This window comes from Myotis brandtii, unplaced genomic scaffold, assembly GCF_000412655.1.
Source record: "Myotis brandtii unplaced genomic scaffold, ASM41265v1 scaffold77, whole genome shotgun sequence".
Lineage (NCBI taxonomy): Eukaryota > Metazoa > Chordata > Mammalia > Chiroptera > Vespertilionidae > Myotis > Myotis brandtii.
The window spans coordinates 2,981,618-3,004,714 of NW_005371082.1; the positions used below are offsets into that span (position 1 = coordinate 2,981,618).

Here is a 23,097-nt window from a genome sequence, read left to right on the forward strand (position 1 = left end):
GTTAATTTGCATATTGCCCTGATTAGCCAATGGGAAGGGTAGCGGTGTGACACCAATTTGCATGTTTCTCTTTTATTAGTGTAGATTTCTAGATAATTTGAGACTAATACTATTAAGTATTTTTGGTTCCATACCCATAGAATTTTATTTATAAAAATAAATTCTTAAAATACAAAAAGTTCATAAAAGGGAAATTTACATTTTATATTTTAATTTTACATAAAAGATTTATAACAGCTTATTTTAAGAAAGCAAATAATCTGATTTGCCATGTTTTTGCTGATGTAGCTTTTATTTTAAGACTTAAACTTAAAATGCTTCATTATTAGTGAACATTGTGTAGCATTTAGTTTAATTTAATTACTACTTAATGCATTTTAATGTTTTGGCAAACAATTATGAGTAAACTATTATTTATGGTTTCTTGCATCGTCATAAGTTGAAAATAATAATACATATAACACATGATTGTTGCAAAGGTTAAATTTATTTTTTCATTGTCAGGTTCATATCTGCAGAGAAATTTTAACCATTTCTAACAATACCTTTCTTATTACAGCTGGTATATTTTTATTTTTTCTCTTATTTAAAGTGGTAATACGTTTTTTCTTAAGTTTATAATCTTTTTTAAAAAGTTTTTATCAAATTTATTGGGTTGACATTGGTTAATAGGACCATATAGGTTTCAAGTTTACTTTTCTGTGATATAAGATCTGTATATTGTAGCGTGTGCCCATCCCTCAAACGAAACCATCTCCTGTCTCCATATATTAGGCTCATCTCCACCCCCCACCACCTTCCCACTCCTTTCCCTCTGGTAACCAGCACACTGCGGTCTGTGTCCACAAGTTTCAATTTTATATCACACATATGAGTGAAATCATATGGTTCTTAGGTTTTTCTGATTGATTGATTTCACTTAGCATAATAGGTCCATCCATGTTGTCACAAATGGCAGTATTTTGTTTTTTTTCTTATGGTTGAATAGTATTCCATTGTACATATGTACCACATCTTTTTTATTCAGTCCTATCAAAGGACATTTTGGTTATCTCCATGTCTTGGCCACTGTGAATAATGCTGCAATGAACATAGGGGTGCATTTATCTTTGCAAATACTTGTTTTCCAGTTTTTGGGGTAGATGCCCAGGAGAGGATTGCTGGGTCATATGATAACTTTATTCTTAGTTTTTTGAGGAACTGCCATTCTGTTTTCCATAGTGGCTGTACCAGTCTACATTCCCAGTGTCAGTGAATTGGAGGGTTCCCTTTTCTCTACAACTGCCCCAACACTTGTTCTTATTTGTCTTTTTGATAATAGCCATTCCAACAGGTGGTAACATGAATTTCTTGTTTGGGATTAATTAGGCTTTTGTGGAGTAACGTTGATATTCAATATGTTGATAAACTTGCATAGAAGTTATTCATGTGCCAGCCACTGTGTGTGTGTGTGTACACTTGAAAGTAATAACAAGAAAAATTTATGTTATAGAGTATTAAAGTAAAATTGTATTTACATTTAATATCATCTGGTTTTATGTTTTCTAATAAAAACAGTTTATAGTAAAAACAATAAGAATGAGAAAATGAAGATGTGTTTATTAGCATAATAAAATTTAAAACTCTTACAGAACTGAAGTGAGAATAACAGATTAATATAATACCATTGATTAATGCGTGGAAGGGTCACAACAAGTATTTTACCTTAAATGTTTCTGTTCTTTAAAACTTTAGGGTTTTATTGTGTATTGCCTTCAAAATGAGTATTTAACTTAGTTTTATTTTTTCAGAGCACCTTCAAGTTTAAATCTGAGAGTGATATTCATTTGGCAGAACATCATAAACAGGTTCTATATGATGGAAAACTTGCAAGTAGTATTGCATTTACGTATAATGCCAAGGCCACTGATGCTCAACTATGCCTGGAATCCTCACCAAAGGAAAATGCATCAATTTTTGTGCATTCCCCACATGCTTTAATGCTCCAGGTGGGTGAATAGTAACTTAGTTTTCATGTTCTCATCCTGGTTAACAGTATTTTTATTTTACATATTAAACATTGTTCATCTATAAATCTACAACTACTCTTTGTTTTTCTTTTTGGTTTTCTAGTTCTTTGAATGACATTTTTTTCCTTCTTCCCTTTTTTTGGGCAATATACTTTATCTTGGACTTGTCTCCTTAATAGGATATCTGTCATTTCTGATCTCGTATCTTCTATAGCCTTTGAAATAAAATCAGTTGGTTAACTGAACAGATGTTGTTAATATAAAAATATACTTTGGTTTAATAACAGTAGTGTATATCTTCCTAACATAAAATTCCTTGAGAATCTTTAAATCCATTAACAGTATTTCTTATTATAAAAATCTCTTGATTTATAGCTTCATATTTTTAGTGTAAAAAATCTCTCAACTTAGATTTCAAATTTCTATTTTATATCAGCATCAAAAATTGTATAATTGAAAGTTTTTAAAATGTCTAGCTAATGTTATTTAATTGTATTTGAAGTTATCTGGAACAAGGAAATAGTGATAATATTATGCTTCAGAAATGTTATCAACATTTTTGTTTTCTGAATGTAGGATGTGAAAGCTATAGTAACACATTCAATTCATAGTGCAATTCATTCAATTGGAGGGATTCAAGTGCTTTTCCCACTTTTTGCCCAACTGGACAATCGACAGCTCAATGACAGTCAAGTGGAAACAACTGTCTGGTAAGTTTTTTTTTTAATGTGTAATTTCTTATATTTTTTACTTACTTAGATTACACCTGGTATACTTGGTATTGTATAAATGTATTATAATATTTGGGTTTTATTCTTAGAGTTTGAATAAAAGTTTTTTAGGAGTAAGGCAGATACATATTTAACCCTAAAGAAGAGTGACTTCCTTCATTATAAATAAAAAATTCTTACCAGAGGAAACATAGTGATTACATTATGCAGTTGAGGAAAAATATTACTCTCAACATTATCCTTTGCAAATACTCATAGGTTGGATTGTCCATGAGAAATCCTGTCAGGTTAAATAAAATTATTAGGGTAAAGTTTATTTTTAAGAATAATATTTAATAACAGTTACATAATTTAAATACTGGTATTATTTTATAATGCTGTTATCATAAGAGTAGCACAGACATTAGCTTTTCTTTATATATAGTTCATGTTTGAGAGCCCAAATCTAACCAGTGGCATATCTGTGTCTATAAAAATTCAATATCTTCTAAGTAGGTTTATTTCTGTTTTTGTAGCTTCCCTCCTTTTTATTAAAAATATCTCATGCATAAAACTCTGATTTAATCATATCTTAGAATCATATATGTAAGAAGTGAAATGTGAATTTTAACAGCTATTTTGGCTGTGTACATTGCTATGTTTAGAGAATTTAAGGGGAAAGTTTTATAGGCAAACATTAATTTCTACTTCAAAAGTAATATAGGAATGCTTCATTAGTATGCACATAAAATCCTTCAATTTTGAATTGATGAAAAAACTAGTGAATGAAGCAAAGATGGGAAAATTTAAAGTCCACTGAAATATAACATGACTTTCTCATAGTTATTATCTAATCTAGCTATTAACAAAATTCTGTTGTATTATTGCTATTAATATTGTCCCTGTGTGTACCTTTATAAAATTCAGCTCCCGTTCATAGGTCATGCTTTCTTTCATATCAGTACAGTATAAAGATTGAAGCTTTGAAGTGACATGGAATCCTGAGGTCATGTCCTGTTATCATACCACTTTTGTATGAGGTCTTAAATAATTTCTTTGGGAGGCAGATCAGCATTTTGGAAAAATAAAACTTTAAATTCCAGTCCTGAATTTCAATTAAAAATGTTTTATCTTTATTATCTAAGTAATCCAGTACACATTATGATCAGTAATTAAAAACTTATTAAGCGCTATGAAAAAAAAGTTGAAGATGAAGTAGCCAGTAGAAAACTCCATGTGTAATTTTAATATTCCTTATTAAATTAATATTAAGTCTATAATTATTTTAACCTGAAATGGAATTATTTTGCTTGAAAAAGAAATATTAGGAAGATTATGCAGTTTGAAATGTTATAACTAAAATTATCCACAATAACTTACATCTTTATGAATAGCTATTATAAAATCTTAGTGCTAAAATTATACTTAACAGTTTATCTGGTTCATTCATCTAACACACATGGGTTTTTTTTTATTGCCTGTCATTAAGACTCATTTTAGTTTTTACATTATATTTTGGTATTTAAATTGTATTTATTTTATTATGGGGATAAAAGACAGTGTGAAGGTTCAGCATTATGATTTTCATTTTGATTTGTTTGTTTCAAGTTACTTTATATAATTCATTTTAAATTTTCTCTGTAATAAATAACTTCAGCTTTTTCAGTGATATGTATGTTCTTAGTTTATAGCCAATAGAGAACATACAAGTATCACTCTCCTTTTTAATAATAATACATACACAATTCCAAGCTACCCTGTGCTTTTTTGAATTCTTACCAGATGAAACATAATTACTATTTTTTGTTAATTGTGTTAAAAGCCCTTGATGTCTGAGGTTCACTTATTTGTGGACAGTTGTGTGCATCAATAATATAATCTTTTGTCATTTAAAGTTTTGAAGTGAACATTATAGATGTGTGTACATCAGTAATATGGGCTTTGGGTTTTAAATGTTACATGCAAGTTGTTAAATGGAATTTCTCTCTCTATTTGAAGAACACAGAGTCTTAGCTATAGGATAGGGTAAGCATTATTAGAATTTTATGTTTTCTGGGAAAATAATAAATCCATATTTATGAATGAGACCTTGAAATAGCCTATATTTTATTTTTAGTCAGCATAAAAATATTGTGTGGGAATGAAAATCTATTTGAAGTTTTTAAATCTTCCAGATAAAATTCAATAGACTCTATTTTTTTTGAAAATTTGTTCACAAATGAAATACATGCCCAAAATTACAATATTACCTAATTCTTAATCACATTTTGGAGAAATTGAGCAAATCTCTAAAATAAGTTATTTGCCTTCTGTGTTTCAATTTGAAGCATTTTAGGTCCCATGTACTTTCCTCCACTCAGTAGTCATTTTTAATAATTTTTTTTTCTTTTTCAATAAGACTTAACCTTTATTGGCACTACTGTGACATTATTATAAACTTTGATGACTTTTACTGGATGTAAAGGGCTTAGGATTAAAATAATTTATTGAAAGAATAATCTTATTTTCTGGAGCCTTTAAAAGTAGGCTTTATTTGTTAAGAGAATTTTTGTGGCTTGTTTTTATCATAAAGGCTTCGTACTATAGCTGTTATATGTGTGCCAGACTTGGGTTCAAATCTGAAGTTTACTATTTATTATTAGTGTAATGCTGAGTGTGTTATTACCGTTTTTTTTGTGCTTCCGTTCCCACCATTATAAGATAGGGGTATTAGTAGTTTACTGGATTATGTAGCTTAAATTCGATAAAATATATAGCTTAAAATACTAATCACTCAGTACATGATGGTTTTGTTATTATGAGTGTGGGCTAGTGGATCTACAAGATTATCTAAAATACTATGGTTTTATATTTAAAAGATTATATATTATCTCTCAAGAATTAGTTGTTATTATAGGGGCCATATTGTTTTATATTTGAACTTCTTTCTACTTATTTAAGTAGTACTTTTATTTTGAATTTTAGTTGTAATGATCAAAACTTCTTTTGAATGATTCTATCCATTTTTTAGATAGAGTGGCTTAAAATTGAGGACTTTAACTCAAGTTTTTAAATATATATCTATATATCTATATATCTCTCTCTATATATATATATCTTTATTGATTTCAGAGAGGAAGAGAGAGGGAGAGAGAGATAGAAACATCAATCGTCGATCAGCTGCCTCCTGCATGCCCCCCCCCCCCCCCCCCCCCCTGGGGATGGGGCCTGCAACCCAGGCATGTGTCCTGACCAGGAATCAAGCCATGACCTACCACTGTGCCATGCTGGCTGGGCATTCACTCAAGTTTTGAACAGAGTCAAACAAAACACACCAGGTCAAACAAAGCTTGGACTGGCTTAAGATGATTTTCTTTAGTTGGTTTTTGGATTTTGTATAGCTATCCTCTTACTCTACATCTTTAGATATAATATTTTCTACAGACTCTTATTTTAACATGTAGCTAGCCATTAGCATGGCATAAAATAACCAACAAAGGAGTAGATAAATACTCTTGAACTGAGTTAACTAACATGTGGCAACACATACAATATTGTTGATGTGATCTGTTTTTAGTAAGTAAATGAGGCCAATATGTAGTCACAGTTGTGATTTTATCCTGTTCATAATGATTCTCAATCAGCATGATCACCTTGAGTAATACTGCCCAAGTGACCAAAGCTATTTGGATGTTTTATCATTCCTTGGGGACTAGTAGTATTTTATATTGTACTGGTTGATCTTTCTCAGTCAAGTGAATATTGAGAGCAGTAACTATGCAAATTGCCTTTCACTAGACATTTAATAAATACGCATGCGCCGCGTTTCCCATTGCCCCACCAACCGACACCCCCCACTTCTTCTAACTCCACTTCTTCAAAATAGGCTCCCCCAGGCCGAAAACCGACTTCTGCACCTGGGCCACAAAGTTTCAATCCCACTGTACGTGCGTGCCCACACGTGGTATTTTGTGGAAGAGCCACACTCAAGGGGCCAAAGAGCCGCATGTGGCTCGCGAGCCGCAGTTTGCCGACCACTGGCTTAGTGGATAGAATGTTGGCCTGCGAACTGAAGCGTCCCTGGATCAATTCTGGTCAAGGGCGTGTACCTTGTTTGCTGGCCCATCCCCAGTAGGGGGTGTGCAGGAGGCAGCTGATCGATGTTTCTCTCTCATCAATGTTTCTAACTCTATCCCTCTCCCTTCCTCTCTGTAAAAAATCAATAAAATATAAAAAATAAACAAAATAATGAGCAGATTAATAAATTATCTCAAGAAGTATAACTCTAATCTTGAAATAATCATATCGTCTGTATTTTGTGTCTAAGAGTGACTCAGTATATTAGAAATTTCATTTTCCTTTGATTTGGATTATTGTACACATTGAATACAAATGCCATATTCTTTTTTTAATATATTTTATTAATTTTTTACAGAGAGGAAGGGAGAGGGATAGAGAGTTAGAAACATGATCAGCTGCCGCCTGCACACCACCTACTGGGGATGTGCCCACAACCACGGTACATGCCCTTGACTGGAATCGAACCTGGGACCCTTCAGTCCGCAGGCCGACGCTCTATCCATTGAGCCAAACTGGTCAGGGCCAAATGACATATTCTTAAATTTGGCCTACACCCCTTCTTTTTAAGAATGTATGTTATTAAATTCTATGGATGATACAAAATAGAATAAATCTTCCTCATTGTGTGACTTAAGAACTTACTTTGAAAAAATACGTTTTTTGACTCAAGGTATAAATAGGCTTTTTATGGTAAGCAGTTAAAAATATATGAAGCCCTGGACAGTGTTACTCAGTGGTTAGAGCATAGGGTTGTGGGTTTGATTCCCGGTCAAGGGCAGGTACCTCGGTTGTAGCTTCCATACCTGGCTCCAGTTGGAGTGTATCCTGGAGGCAATCATTCAATGTGTCTCTCTCACATAGATGTGTCTCTCATCTCTCTCTCTCTCTCTCTCTCTCTCTCTCTCTCTCTCCCCCCCTCTCTTTTTCCCCCTCCATCCCTCCCTCCCTCCCTTTCTCCCTCCCTCCCTCTCTCCTCCCTTCCTCCTTCTCTCCTTTCCACTCTATCTAAAATCTTCCTCAGGTGAGGATTAACATGACAGACAAAAAAACATATGAAAAGAGTAGTTTTCATTAGAGACAGTGTGATGTGATGAGCAGATCTTCTTTAGGTGTAATACAGATTAAGACAAACTGATGTTTTGTTATGTACTATCTGATCTTAGGAGATGGTAATGTATGAGGGTGTGTAGTAGTAGTAGTAGTAGCAGCGCATGGTGTTTATTGATAACTCACTATGTGCCAGTCACTGTTTGTAATTATATTGTCTTTTCTAATTCTGTTTTGCTGATGAGGGAGGGAAAAATTAAGTAGCTTGCTCAAGGTCCCAGAGACCCAAGTGGTAGATTAGAACCAGGGCATTATTCCTGAAAGACTGACTTAAGAGCCTTCATTGGAAACCACTACAGACAACACTGAGAATCAGTTTTGCCAGCTGTGGAATGATTTTAATAATACCAACTTTACTTTATTGTAGTATGCATTTAAATAAGATAGTATATGTAAAGTGTCAGAGTTCCTGGTATATAGTAGGCATTTGATGAGTTTTCTTTCCTTCCTCAGTAAATATTGGTAAGTCTATTGATGTGATACAATCTTGTAGTACTAAAACTTATTTTAATGCTATTTTACCTCGGATAAATGATATAAACCAAAATGAATTTCAAGTGATAACTTAAATAATCAGAAGTATATCAATATTTTTCTCAGAAAAGGTTTTTTTGTTGTTTTATTTTTATTATGAGACATGTAGTTTAATAGACTGCCTGACAGAATATAATGTATAAAAAGATTTGCCCTAGCCGGTTTTTCCCGGTGGTTAGAAGATTGGCCTGTGCACTGAAGGGTATTGGGTTCCATTCCCAGTTAAGGATGTGTACCTGGGTTGTGGGTTTGCTCCCAGTGGGCACTTGAGGTAGTTGTAGGAAGCAACCAATGGATGTGTCTCACATGGATGTTTTTCTCTCTTTCTAACTCCTCCCTGCCTTCTACTCTCTGACAAAAAAAATAACTTAGAGAATCCCTTAACACATTGATGTTAATAATGCTATCATTGAGAATACTCTGGTAATATGAATATTAATGGCTCATTAATTTGGTTAGTGAACTTAAATCAAGATTTCTCACCCCCAAAATATCTTGCTAACCAGTTATTACAGTAATTATCTTGAACTTTATAGCCTCCTTAATAATTAAGTAGCCCCCTTAATAATTGAAGGTTTCATAGTAAAGTCCTAATTAGAACTAGTTATATGCAAACCAACAAAATTACCTGAAAATTTCAACATTTCAGTGTCTAACTACCTAATACAGATTTTTTCTTAAACTTCACAGTGACATAAAAATCTTTCTTCTGGCTATATTTCCTTAATTCTTGTTCAAGGAAAAGTGCCTAGTATGTACATAATGTCAAAATTTGATTATCTAATTTTAGACCAACAGATATAAAAAATGAAATATGATTGCTTTCAGTAAGCAAAATAAGTGAGATAAATACTTATTTTTAATGGTTGTCTTTCCTGTGGAGGTTGTTGCTCATATATATAGAAGATAATTACTATTTCAGTTTCCAAAAGTTTTTAAATATTTTTGAACATATACCTATCAAATCATATTACTTTTTTATAGTTTTCAGAAATGTACATCTGTCACTCCTTAGTATGCATATTTGTTGGTTTGCCTGTTTTGTGAAGATTACTAAGTTAGTAATGAAAATATTCTTTCCCATGAAAGAGACACAAAAATTGCCTTTGAAGTATTGTGATACTATTATTAGAGGAGAAAATTTAATAATTTGTGTAGTGAGATTTAATGAGGGTAAAATATAACTTACATTGAATTAACTGAGCAAATTAATTTGTAAAGAGTGAAAAATAAAGTACAGTAAGCATTTTGCCTGAAACACACGGACATTTTAATGTGATGTTCAAATTGTTCTCTCTTCTTTGTTAGGCAAGTCATTTTTGTTCCAAGAAATCTGTACAGAGGCTATCTAATAATAAAGTTTATAGTACTTATGTAATTTAGAGTCTTTTTCATAAGTAATTATTTTTCTACAATAATTCTTCAAGAAAACGTTTCCTTTAAATTTAGTGAAATCTATTTTAATGCTATGTTACTTTGTGCTGTTTTAGTTTACAACACATAATCTTTAATGCACTTCTTGCCTTCATTTTCCTCTAGTTTGCGTATCTACATCATCTGTAATTCAATATTCCAATCATATCTTGTTACAGAAGGTATTGTTATTTTATTATGGAATAGTATTAATTTCTTTTAACTTCTCTATGTCATTAAAATTCTTTTGAAAATAAGTAAATTGCTTTATTTTAATTTTATGGTAATCATACAGTCTAAAAAGAAAGTTAGTATTATTTGTTTTTATAAGGAATATTGTCATATGCCTAAATATTTATGATTTAATCTCAAAACTTCAGAATATTTTTAATGAAAAAGTGGGTATAATACTGAGTCTCCCAGGTATTTAGGCTCTTTCCTTCCTTTCTCCTAGATGTGATGACCATTATGTGCAGTGAGTGGAATCTATAAAAAAAAAAATTAACAGGACATCATTAGGAGGTTGTGGTTAATTTAGTATTGGGGTTATATTGCCTTTTATTTTTTTTAAATATCTTTTTATTGATTTCAGAGAGGAAGGGAGAGGGAGACAGCGATAGAAACATCAATAATGAGAGAAAATCATTGATTGGCTGTCTCATGCATATTCCTAACTGGAGATCGAGCCTGCAACCTAGACATGTGCCCTTGACCAAAATCAAACCAGGGACCCTTCAGTCCTCAGGCCCTGTTCACTGAGTCAAACTAGCCAGGTCTTGGCTTTTATTTTAATTTGTTTCTAGGTTCATGGTCTTGTTATCTAAGTTGACAGCTCCCAAAGCTTTCCACTAGCTGCCTTCTATTTAAGCTCCTATACCCAAACCATGTGTAAAATATCTCAAACTCAAAATACCACAAATAAAACTCATAACCTAACCTTCTCAGAAGTCTGCACAGTTTCTGTTGCTTTTAACTTTTTTTACTTTTAACTTTATCATTATTTTTCCCTTTTTTAAAGTAAATTTATTAGGGTGACATTGGTTGACATGACCAAATAAGTTTCAGGTGTGGTAAGATCTGTATATTGCACCATGTGCCCACCATCCAAAGTCAAATCTTCTCCTGTCACCATATATTAGGATTCCCTTGTCCCCCCACCCACTTCCCTCTGGCAACCACCACACTGCTGTTTGTGCTCACAAGTTTCAGTTTTATATCCTACATATGAGTGGAGTCATATAGTTCTTAACTTTTTCTGACTGACATATTATACTTAGCATAATATTCTCAGGGTCCATCCATGTTGTTGCAAATGGCAGCATTTTATCCTTCCTTAGAGCTGAGTAGTAGTCTATTGTGTATGGGTACCACATCATCTTTATCCAATCCTCTATCAAAGGACACTTTGGTTGTCTCCATGTCTTAGCCACTGTGAATAATGCTGTAGTGAACATAGGGGTGCATATATCTTTGCAAATTTCCAGTTTTGGGGGTAGATATCCAGAAGAGGGATTGCTGGGTTGTATGATAACTTTATTCTTAGTTTTTTGAGGAACTGCCAGACTGTTTTCCATAGTGGCTCTACCAGTCTACATTCCCAACCCTTTTTTCCACAACCTTACCAACACTTGTTATTGCTTGTCTTGTTGATAATGGCTGCTCTAACAGATGTGAGGTGGTATCTCATTGTAGTTTTGATTTGCATTTTCTTAATGGCTAGTGAGGTTGAACATTTTTTCATGTATCTATTGACTGTTCATGTGTCTTCTTGGCAGAGGTGTATTTTCAGGGTTTCTGCCCACTTTTTACTGGGTTGTTTTGTTTGGTGTTGAGTTTTATGAGTTCTTTATTAGAAATGAAACTTTTGTTAAAGCTATTGTTTGGAAATATCATCTCCCATCTGGTTGGCTGCCTCTTTGTTTTGATTTTTTGTTTGTTTGTTTGTTTTTTGTCATTTCTTTCGCAGTTCAGAAGCTTTTTAATTTTATACAGTCCCATTCATTTATTTTTGCCTTTACTTCCCTTGCCTTTGGGGTCAAGTTAGTAAATGTTCTCTACCACCAAGGTCCATAAGTTTGGTACCTATATTTTCCTCAATATACCTTATTGTTTCAGGTCTTAAATGTAGGTCTTTGATCCATTTTGAATTAAGTTTTGTACCTGGGGACAAACTGTAATCCTGTTTCATTCCTTTGCATGTGCCTTTTCAGTTTTTTCAGCATCATTTATTGAAGAGACTAACTTTACTCCATTGTGTGTTTCTGATCAATAATTATCTGTTCACATACATGTGGTTTTATAGCTGGATTCTCTATTCTGTTCCATTGATCTGTGATCTCTGCCAATACCATGCTGTTTTGATTATCATAGCTCTGTAGTATAATTTGAACTTAGTGTGATACCTCCAGCTTCGCTCTTTTTTTCTCAGGATTGTTTTTGCTCTTTGGGGTCTTTTATGGTTCCATACAAATCTGATGATTTCTTGTTCTATTTCTTTAAAAAATGACATTGGGATTTTGATGATGATTGCATTAAATCTGTATGTTGCTTTGGGTAATAAGGCCAAGAACGTGTGATATTTTCCCATTTGTTGTGTCTTTTTCAATCGCTTTTAATAATTGACAGTATATAGGTCTTTCATGTTCTTTGTTAAGTTTATTTCCAGGTATTTTTATTCTTTGATTTTAGTTGCAAAAGGAAGGTTTTTTTGTTGTTGTTTTTTACATTTCTTTTTTCTGATGTTTTGTTGTTAGGAAGGCAATGGATTTTTGCATATTGCTTTTGTATCCTGCAACTTGACTGTATTTGTTTGTTGTTTCTAATAGTTTTTGGAGGAGTCTTTAGGTTTTTCTATATATAGCATCAAATCTTTCAAAAGGAGTGACAGTTTTACTTCTTCCTTCCCTATTTGGATGCCTTTTATTTCTTTCTCTTGCCTTATTGCTCTGGCTAGGACTCCCAGCATTATGTTGAATGAGAGTGGTGAGAGTGGACATCCTTGTCTTGTTCCTGATCTTGGAGGAAAAGCTTTCAGTTTTTCACCATTGAGTATGATATTAGCTGATGGTTTATCACATATGGCCTTTATTAGTTCGAGATACTTTCCTTCTATTCCTATTTTGAGTGTTTAAATCATAAATGTATGTTGTGTCTTTTCAGATGCTTTTTTTGTATCTATTGATAAAATCATAGGATTTTTATCCTTTCTTTTGTTAATATGGTGTATTACATTGATTGATTTGCATCTGTTGAACCCTCCTTGTGCACCTGGAATAAATCCTACTACATCGTGTTGTATTATGTTTTTTATGTATTTGATTTCCTAGTATTTTGTTGAAGATTTTTGTATCTGTATTAATCCTAGATATTGGTCTGTAGTTTTCTTTCTTTGTGTAATCTTTGCCAGGTTTTGGTATCAGGGTTATATTGGCCTCATAAGATGTGTTAAGAAATATTGCCTCTTCTTCAGTTTTTTGAGAAGGATAGGTTTTAAATCTTTGAACATTTGGCTATTTGGTCCTGGAATGTTCTTTTTTTGGGAGGTTTTTGATGATTGTTTCAATTTCCTCACTGCTGATTGGTCTATTTAGGTTTTCTAATTCCTCATAATTTAGTCTAGGAAGGTTATATATTTTAGGAACTTATCCATTTCTTCTGGTTTATTGAATTTGGTGGCATATAATCTTTCTTAATATTCTAATATAATCCTTTTTATATCTGTGATGTCTGTGGGGAAGTCTTCTCTTTCATTTCAGATTTTGTTTACATGGGTCTTTTCCCTTTTTTTCTTAGTGAGTCTAACCAGGGTTTGTCAATTTTTATTAATGTTTTTAAAGAACCAGCTCTTTGTTTTATTAATTTTTTGTATAGTTATTTTATTCTCTATTTAATTCAGTTCTGCCCTAATTTATATTATTTCCTTCTGCTGACTTTGGGTTGCTTTTGTTCTTCTTTTCTAATTCTTTAAGATGTGATGTTAGGTTGTTTACTTGATATTTCTCTTGTTTCTTGAGATAGGCCTGTAATGATATAAACTTCCCTCTTAATACTACTGTTGCTGCATCCCAGATGTTTTGATGTGTTGTATTGTTATTCTCCTTTGTCTCTATATATCTTTTGATCTTGATCTCATCTTCCATTTCTTATTTGACCCAGTCAATTTTTTTTTAGTAGTATGTTGTTTAATCTCCACATATTTGTTGGTTTCTTTACTTCTTTTTGCAGTTGATTTCTAACTTCAAGGCATTGTGGTTGTAGAATATGCTTGATATAATTTCAGTCTTCTTGAATTTGTTGATGTGAGTTTTGTGACCTAACATATGGTCTATCCTTGAGAATGTTCCATGTGCACTGGAGAATAATGTGTAATCTGATGTTCTGGGATGAAAGGTTCCACAAATATCAATTATGTCTATTTGGTCTAGTGTGTCATTTAAGGCCTATATTTCATTATTGATTTTCTGTTTGATTGATATATCTAGAACTGTCAATGTAGTATTAAGGTCCCCAACTATGATTGTGTTTTGATGTGTTTCTCCCTTTAGCTCTATAAGTAGTTGTTTTATATATATATCGGTGCTCTCTGGTTGGGTGCATATATATTAAGAGGTGTTATGTTTTCTTGATGTAATGTTCCCTTTATCATTATAAAGTTTCCATCTTTGTCTCTTGTTACCTTGAAATCTATTTTGTCAGATTTAAGTATGTCACAACCTGCTTTTTTGTGGATGTTAATTTGCTTGGAGAATAATTTTCCACCCTTTTACTTTGCATCTACCTTTGTCTTTTCAGCTTAGATGTACGTCTTGTAGGCAGCATTTGGTTGGGTTTTGTTTTTTGATCCATTCAGCTACTCTGTGCCTCTTTATGAGTGAATTCAGGCCATTTACACTTAGGGTAATTATTGATGTCTGAGGATTGCCTATGGCCATTTTATCTTTTGTTTTCTGGTAGCTCTGTGCCTCCATTGGTTCTTTTTCCTTTGTGTTTTTGTTTGGTGGTATTCCATACTTCTTTATTTCCTCTTTTTTTAAGCTTTGTGTCCTGTTTTGAAGATTTTTGTGGGTGGTTACCATCCTATCCAATAAAGCAAGAATATGCTAATTGACCCTCACACTGTCGCAAAGATGGCGGTGCCCACAGCCAATAAGGAGGGAATATGCTAACTGATTACCCCGCCCTCAAAGATGGCAGCACCCACAGCCAATAAGGAGGGAATATGCTAATTGACTGACCTGCCCTCAAAGATGGTGGTGCCCACAGCCAATAAGGAGGGAATATGCTAATTGACTGCCACACTGTCAAAGATGGCGACACCCACAGCCACAAGATGGTCAGCAGGGGAGGGCAGTTGTGGTTGATCAGGCTGACAGGGGAGGGCAGTTAGGGGTGACCAGTCCTGCAAGAGAGGGCAGTTAGGGGTGACCTGGCAGTCAGGGGAGGGGAGTTGGGGGCAATCGGGCTGGCAGGGGAGGGCAGTTGGGGGCGATTGTGCCAGCAGGGGAGTGGTTAGGGGGTGATCAGGCTGGCAGGTAGAAGCAGTTAGGGGCAATCAGGCAGGCAGGCAGGCGAGCGGTTGGGAGCCAGCAGTCCTAGATTGTGAGAGGGATGTCCAACTGCCATTCCCACAGGGATCGGGCCTAAAACGGCAGTCGGACATCCCCCAAGGGGTCACAGATTGGAGAGGGTGCAGGCTGGGCTGAGGGACACCCCCTCCCCCTGCCAGTGTATGAATTTCATGCACTGCACCTCTAGTTAGGTTTATTAAAAATAAAGTTCATATATACCATAGTATTTTTTCTTTTGAGTGTAGGTGAAATTCATCCTCCTTTGCCAGTTCAGACCCTAACTCCCCTCCCCTTTTATGTTTTTGTTGTCACAAATTATCCCTGTTTATACTGTGACTTTTTTGGTGACCTTACTTGTAGTTTGTGACCTTCTGTTCTTTGTTTCATGTAGAGTAACTCCTTTGAGTATGTCCTGCAATGGAGGTTTTCTGGTGATTAAATGCCTCAGCTTCTGTATGTTCTGGACCATCTTTATTTCTCCTTCATATTTAAAGGATAATTCTGCTGCCCGTATTATTCATGGTTGGCAATTTCTCTCTTTCAGACATTTGAATATTTGGTTTCTCTTCTTCCTTGTAGAGTTTCTGCTGACTAGTCAGATGAAATTCTAATGTGTTTTCCTTTATAGCTTTGAGAATTTTTTCCTTCTTTTTTCTTGGTAGCTTTGAGAATTTTTTCTTTGTCATTAATTTTTGACAGTTTTAAAATCAAGTGTCTTGGAGAGGGCCTCTTTGGATTGAGGTAACTAGGTATTCTGTTTGATTCTTGGATTCAAGGATCTAGTTCTTTCCATTGGTTTGGGAAGTTCTCATCCACTATTTGTTTGAATAGACTCTGCATTCCCTTCTTCCTCTCTTCATCCTCTGGAATGCCTGTTATTGTAATATTGCTTTTTCTGATAGAGTCAGATAGTTCTTGTAGAACTCTATCATTTGTCTTTATGCTCAGGTCTCTCTTCCTTCTGTGCCTTTTCTAGTCTCCTATCTTTGATATCACTAATACTTTCTTCCATCTGGTCGGCTCTATTTTCTTTGCTCAGTAGTTTACTCTTAATCTCTTTAATTGCATGTTTTATTACCAGGACTTCTGATTGGTTTTTAAAAAGTCTTAATGTCTTTGGTAAAGTATTAATTTTGTTCATTGATTTTTTTTCTGAGTGACTTAACTGTATGTGTTTTCTTGCATCTCATTACGTATTTTTAGAACTGCAATCTTGCAATCTGTCATTCATATCACATATTTCCATGTGTTCCAGCTTGCTTTCTAGGGATTTTTCATGTTCTTTCTAATCATCCTTGTTACAGTGGTTATTCATGGTATTTACTGCTCTAGTTTACCTAGGCTATTTTATCTGTCTATATTAATGGCTGTTGGCAGCTTCCTCTGAAGAGGTCTTTCTACTCTTTTCCAGTGTTGACCCCCAGGGCTTCTCTAAGATAGTACTGCTAGGCTGCTTTGTGTTGGGGATTGTATTACCCTCACTGTATAGGTGACCCCTGACCTTTGTCGGGTCCTGCTCCAAGCACCCCACCTGGGGATCAGGAAAATAGTGCTTCTATTCTAATTGCTCTTGGTTTACAGGTAATATGCTCCTCAACCTGAGTCCAAGGGCAATGGGAGGAGAGTTTTGGGAGTGTATATTTTGGCAGTGCTCTGTGCTTCTATTTCTTTGTTTGAAATAACACCACCTGACAGTGGAGTATAGCAGGGCAGATCTCTGTGCTCTGTCAGCCATCTGTTGGCTCAGTCACTGTTAGCTCTGCTTACTGCTGGCCCTGCCAGACTGCCCCTGCAGCTCTCCTTTCCTCAGTGCTGAAGGAAGTGCCTGCTATTGCAGGCTTCCTCCCCTCTGCACACTGAGCCTTGAACTCCTCTTTCCAGGGCTGCATCTGTGAGCAGTCTGTGCTTTCCTTCCTTTTTGTCTCCCTGTTTATTCCTGGTTGCCCAGTTTTAGATTATTCAGTGGGTGGATCTCTGAAGTGTGCCTTTGTATTGAGCAGGGAATTCTTTGTTGAAATAAAGTTGCTTAATTTGTTGAAATTTCAGGGGGGAGGCAAAGGTTACCTCTCTCACCTCCATTCCTCTGAAGTTATTTCCTATCATTATATTATTGTTAAAAATTGTATTTTTTAGAGCAGTTTAATGTTTACAATAAAATTTTGCAAGGCTCTGCCATATACTCTTTCTCCCCGCACATACATACTCTACCGCATTATCAACATCACTGACCAGAATTGTACTTTTTAATCAAGGTTTAAACTAAATTGATACATCATAGTCACTCAAAGTTGATACTTTGAGTTTACTCTTAGTATTGTGTATTCTCATGTGCATTGGGTTTTGACAAAAGTCTAATGACATATATTAATCATTATAATGTTATAAAAAATATTTTCCCTGCCCTAAAAATCCTCTGTGCTTTGTCTGTTCATCCCACTCCCAGAAAGTACTGATCTTTTTATTATCTCCATATATTTGCCTTTCCTACAATGTCATATAGTTGAAATCATACAGTAGGCAGCCTGGAGGTTAGGGAGAGTGATGGGGTCTGAAGGTTCCAACACACTAATCATATGGTTGGCTCCACTAGCAAGTAGGTTCCATTCTTAGGCAAGTTACAAAATTTATCTCATTAACATAACTAAAGACAGCTATAATTGTTCTGATCACTTAGAAAATTTCAAGGACTTTAGGAACTCTGTGCCAGAAATTGGGAAGAAGACCAAATGTATTTATTATAAGTCAATATCATATCACGTTATAAATTTACCTATATGCATTGCTTTAATTTCATTCCACAAATTTGGTAAGTTGTGCTTTCATTTTCATTTCATTTAAAATATTTTTAATATCTCATGATTTCTTTTTTACCCAGGTGTAATTTAGAAGTGTGCTGTTTAATCTGTACTTCTTATGGGATTTTCTAGTTATCTGTTATTTCTACTTAATTCCACTATGATCTGAGTATAGATATTGTATGCTTTCTATTTTTTTTTTAATTTGTAAGATGTGATTTGTGATCCAGAAGGTGGTCTGTCTTAGTGAATGTTTCATGTGAGCTTGAGAGGAATGCTTATTTTGCTGCTGTTGAATGAAGTAGTGTATAGATGTCAGTTATCTCCAGTGGTTTGTTGGTATTATTGAGTTCAACTATATCCTGATTTTCTGCCTTACTGTATTTGTCCTTTTATTAGAGAGGAGTGTTGAAGTCTCTAACTATCATAGTGGATTCATTTTTTTCTCCTTGCAGTTATAGCAGTTTTTGCATCATCTGGTTTGATTCTCTTGCACCTTGAGAATTCTTATGTCTATTCAGAAAATTGACCCTTTTAACATCATGCAATGCTCTTCTTAATCTTTGTTAATTTTCCTTAATTTGAAGACTGTTCTGTCTGAACAGTTATTTTGAACAAACTTTATCAGATTACTTTAGATTAAAAAATAGAACTTTTTATTACTATTTCTTCAGTGTTCTTTCTTTATGTAGATCCAAGTTTCTGACCTATATTGTTTTCTTTCTCTTTAAAGAATTTCTGTTAACATTTTTACACAAGTCAGTTCTACTGGAAACAAATGTCCTCAATTTTTGTTTGTTTGGGAGTCTTTATTTCTTCTTCACTTTCAAAGGATAATTTTGCAGGGTACAGAAGTTGAGGTTGATGGGTTTTTTTTCTTGAAACTTTAAATATTTCACTCCATTCTCTTTTTGCTTGCATGGTTTCTGAGGAAAAGTTAGATGTCATTCTTCTTTTTGCTACATTTAAGTTGTCTTTTCCTTTTAGGAATTGTTTAACTTTGATTTTCTGTAATTTGAAAATGATATGCGTAGGTGTAGTTTTCATTTCCTTCCCTTTAAAAAAAAATTAAAATTAAGATTTCCATTTCTATGCTTGCATTGCCCCTTTTTTCTTTCATGCTATCTATTTTTATCATTCAGAACCCTTTGCATATTAATTATAGTTGTTTTAAATTCCAATTCTGCTAATTCCAACATCCCAACCATATCTGGGTCTTATTCTTGATTTGTCTTTTTAAATTGGAAATTGCCTTCTAATTTTGCCTTGATAGTCAGACATGATGTACCTGGAAAAGGAATTGCTGTAAATAGGTCTTTAGAAATATGTTGGGGGAGGAAGCACTTTATAGTCCTTATGGTTAGGGCATGTTTTTGTTTGTTTGTTTGTTTTTGTTTTTTACTGTTTAAAGTATTACAAATAGTAGTACGTTTGTCTCCTTTTCTCCCCATAGACCTCCCCCCAACATCCCACACCCCCTGGCACATGCCCTCACCCCCCTAGTGTCTGTCCATTGGTTATGCTTATATGCATGCATGCAAGTCCTTTGGTTGATCTCTTACCCACCCACCAACCTTCCACTGCTTTCCGCTGAAGTTTGAAAGTCTGTTCGATGCTTCTTTGTGTCTGTACCTATTTTTGTTCATTGGTTTATGATGTTTTTTATATTCCACAAATTAGTGAGATCATGTTATATTTATCTTTCTATGACTCGCCTATTTCGCTTAGCATAATGCTCTCCAGCTCCATCCATGCTGTTGCAAATGGTAAGAATTCCTTCTTTTTCACAGCAGCATAGTATTCCATCGTGTAGATGATGTACCCCAGTTTTCTAATCCACTCATTTGCTGATGGGCACTTAGGCTGTTTCCAAATCTTAGCTATTGTAAATTGTGCTGCTATGAACATAGGGGTGCATATATCCTTTCTGATTGGTGTTTCTAGTTTCTTGGAATATATTCCTGGAAGTGGGATCTCTGGGTCAAATGGGAGTCCCAGTTTTAGTTTTTTGAGGAAACTCCATACTATTCTCCACAGTGGTTGTACCAGTCTGCATTCCCACCAGCAGTGCACGAGGGTTCCTTTTTCTCCGCATCCTCGAAAGCACTTGTCATTTGACAAAGGAGGCATGAACATACAATAGAGTCAAGACAGTCTCTTCAATAAATGGTGTTGGGAAAATTGGACAGATACATGCAAAAAAATAAAACTAGACCACCAACTTACACCATACACAAAATAAACTCAAAATTGGATAAAGGATTTAAACATAAAACAGAAAACCATAAAAATATTAGATGAATCTACAGGCTGCAAAATCTCAGACATATACCTAAGAAATATCTTAACTGATACAGCTCCTAGGGCAATGGAAACTAAAGAGAAAATAAACAAATGGGACTACATTAAAAAAAAAGTTTCTGTACAGCAAAAGGAACCATCAAGAAAACAATAAGAAAGCCCACTGCATGGGAGAACATATTTGCCAATGTTATCACCAATAAGGGTTTAATCTCCAACATTTACAAGAAACTCATACAACTTAACAAAAGGAAGATAAACAGCCCAATCAAAAAATGGGCAACGGACCTAAATAGATACTTTTCGAAAGAGGACATAAGGAAGGCCAAGCGATGTATGAGAACATGCTCAAAGTCACTAATCATTTGAGAGATGCAAATCAAAATGACAATGCAGTACCAACTCACACCTGTCAGAATGGCTATCATCAACAAATCAACAAATGACAAGTGAAGGTCTACTCTTGCATGAATTTCGTGCATAGGGCCTCTAGTTGGTTTATAAAAAAACCATAGATTTCTGGGTGTAAATTTTGTATCCTGCTACTTTGCCGAATTCATTTATTAATTCTAGTAGTTTTTTGATGGAGTCTTTGGATTTTCTATGTATAATATCATGTCATCTGCGAATGATGACGATTTTACTTCTTCTTTTTTCAATTTGGATGTCTTTTATTTCTCTTCTTTGTCTGATCGCCATGGCTAGCACTTCCAGGACTATGTCAAACAGGAGTGGTGAGAGTGGACATGCCTGTCTTGTTCTTATTCTTAGGGGAAATGGTTTTAGTTTTTGCCCATTGAGTATGATATTGGATGCAGGTTTGTCATATAAGGCTTTTATTATGTTGAGGTATGAGCCTTCTAATCCCACCTTGCTGAAAGTTTTTATCAAAAAAGGGTGTTGGATTTTGTCAAATGCTTTCTCTGCATCAATTGATATGATTATATTGACTTTATCTTTCAATTTGTTTATGTGATGTATCACCTTTATTGATTTGCGGATATTGTACCATCCTTGCATCCCTGGGTTAAATCCCATGGTGTATGATCTTTCTGATGTACTGCTGGATCCGATTTGCTAGAATTTTGTTGAGAATTTTGGCATCTATGCTCATGAGGGATATTGGCCTATAATTCTCTTTCTTTGTGTTGTCTTTATATGGTTTTGGGATAAGTGTAATGCTGGCTTTGTAGAAAGAGCTTGAGAGTGTTCCTTCCTCTTAAATTTTTTGGAATAGTCTGAGGAAGATAGGTTTAGTTCTTTGAATATTTGATAAAACTCCCCTGTGAAGCCATCTGGTCCGGGGCTTTTGTTTGTTGAAAGTTTTTTGATTACTGCTTCAATTTCCTCTATAGTTATCAGCTTATTCACATGTTTGATTTTTCCTGATTGAGTTTTGGAATATTGTATTTTTCTAGGAATATATCCATTTCTTCTACGTTAACCAGTTTGTTGGAATAGAGTTGCTCATAGCATATTTTTTACGATACTTCATATTTGTGGGGTCTGTTGTTATTTCGACTCATTCTTTTCTGATTTTATTTGGGTCCTCTCTCTTTGCTTCTTGGTGAGCCTGGCTAGAGGTTCATCAATCTTGTTTATACTTTCAAAGAACCAGTTCTTGGTTTCATTGATCTTTTTTTGGTCCCTATGTCATTTATTTCCCCTCTGATCTTTATTATTTCCTTCTGCTCTGGGTTTTTCTTATTGCTCTCTTTGTAATTCTTCAAATTGCAGAGTTAGATGGTTTATTACAAGTTTTTCTTGTTTTTTGAGGTAGGCCTGTAGAGCTATGAACTTCCCTCTCAAGACTGCTTTCACCGTGTCCCATAGGTTTTGGATTGTTGTGTTTTCATTGTCATTTGTTGCCATGATGCTTTTTATTTCTTCTTTGCTCTCTTTGGTAATCCAATCATTGTTTAATGGCATGCTATTTAACCTCCAAGTGTTTGAATTTTTGTGATTATTTTTATTGTAGTTTTTCTGTACTAATAATAGCTTAGGTGGTCCTCGCGCCCTCGTGTACAAGGTCGTCACAAGATGGCTGCGCACACAGTGGGGGCGGGGCCCAGAGTCCTCTCTGCATGGTGAGGCTTGGGGTCCCGCGGGTCCACTTGGCGTGGAAGAGACTAGTCCCAGAAGAGGAGGCGGGTTGTGGCAGGGGTGGGCAGTTGTGAGTGATCAGGCTGGCAGGGGAGGGCAGTTGGGAGCGATCGGGTCAGCAGGGGAGCAGTTAGCCGTCAATCCAGCCGTCAGGGGAGCGAGGTTGCGGCGCCACCCCCTGTCACGCACAGAGCAGGGCCCATTAGGGGGGTTGGGGCTCCGTACCCTGTCATGCACAGAGCAGGGCCGATCAGGGGGTTGGGGAGCTCCCCCCATCACACACAGAGCAGGGCGGATCAGGGGCTTGGGGAGCTCCCCCCTGTCACGCACAGAGTAGGGCCAATAGGGGAGTTGGGGTGCCGCTGCTGTCACACTCAGGGCAGGGCCGATGGGGAGGTTGCAGCTCTACCCCTGTCACACACAGAGCAGGGCCAGTCAGGGGGTTGGGGAGCTCCCCCCTATCAGGCACAGAGCAGGGCCGATCAGGGGGTTGGGGAGC

General features: G+C 35.2%; 1 protein-coding gene across 1 annotated transcript in view; it reads left to right on the forward strand.

The window, feature by feature from the left end:
* LOC106724223 (neurobeachin-like) overlaps nucleotides 1-23,097 on the forward strand; it is a gene marked incomplete at its 5' end in the record, with an annotated part of 217,421 nt that overhangs the window by 188,269 nt on the left and 6,055 nt on the right. Inside the window, 2 exons of the mRNA XM_014530729.1 lie at nucleotides 1,791-1,988; nucleotides 2,586-2,719. Coding sequence (XP_014386215.1) covers nucleotides 1,791-1,988; nucleotides 2,586-2,719 — 332 coding nt within the window. The remainder of the gene's footprint in view (nucleotides 1-1,790; nucleotides 1,989-2,585; nucleotides 2,720-23,097) is intronic.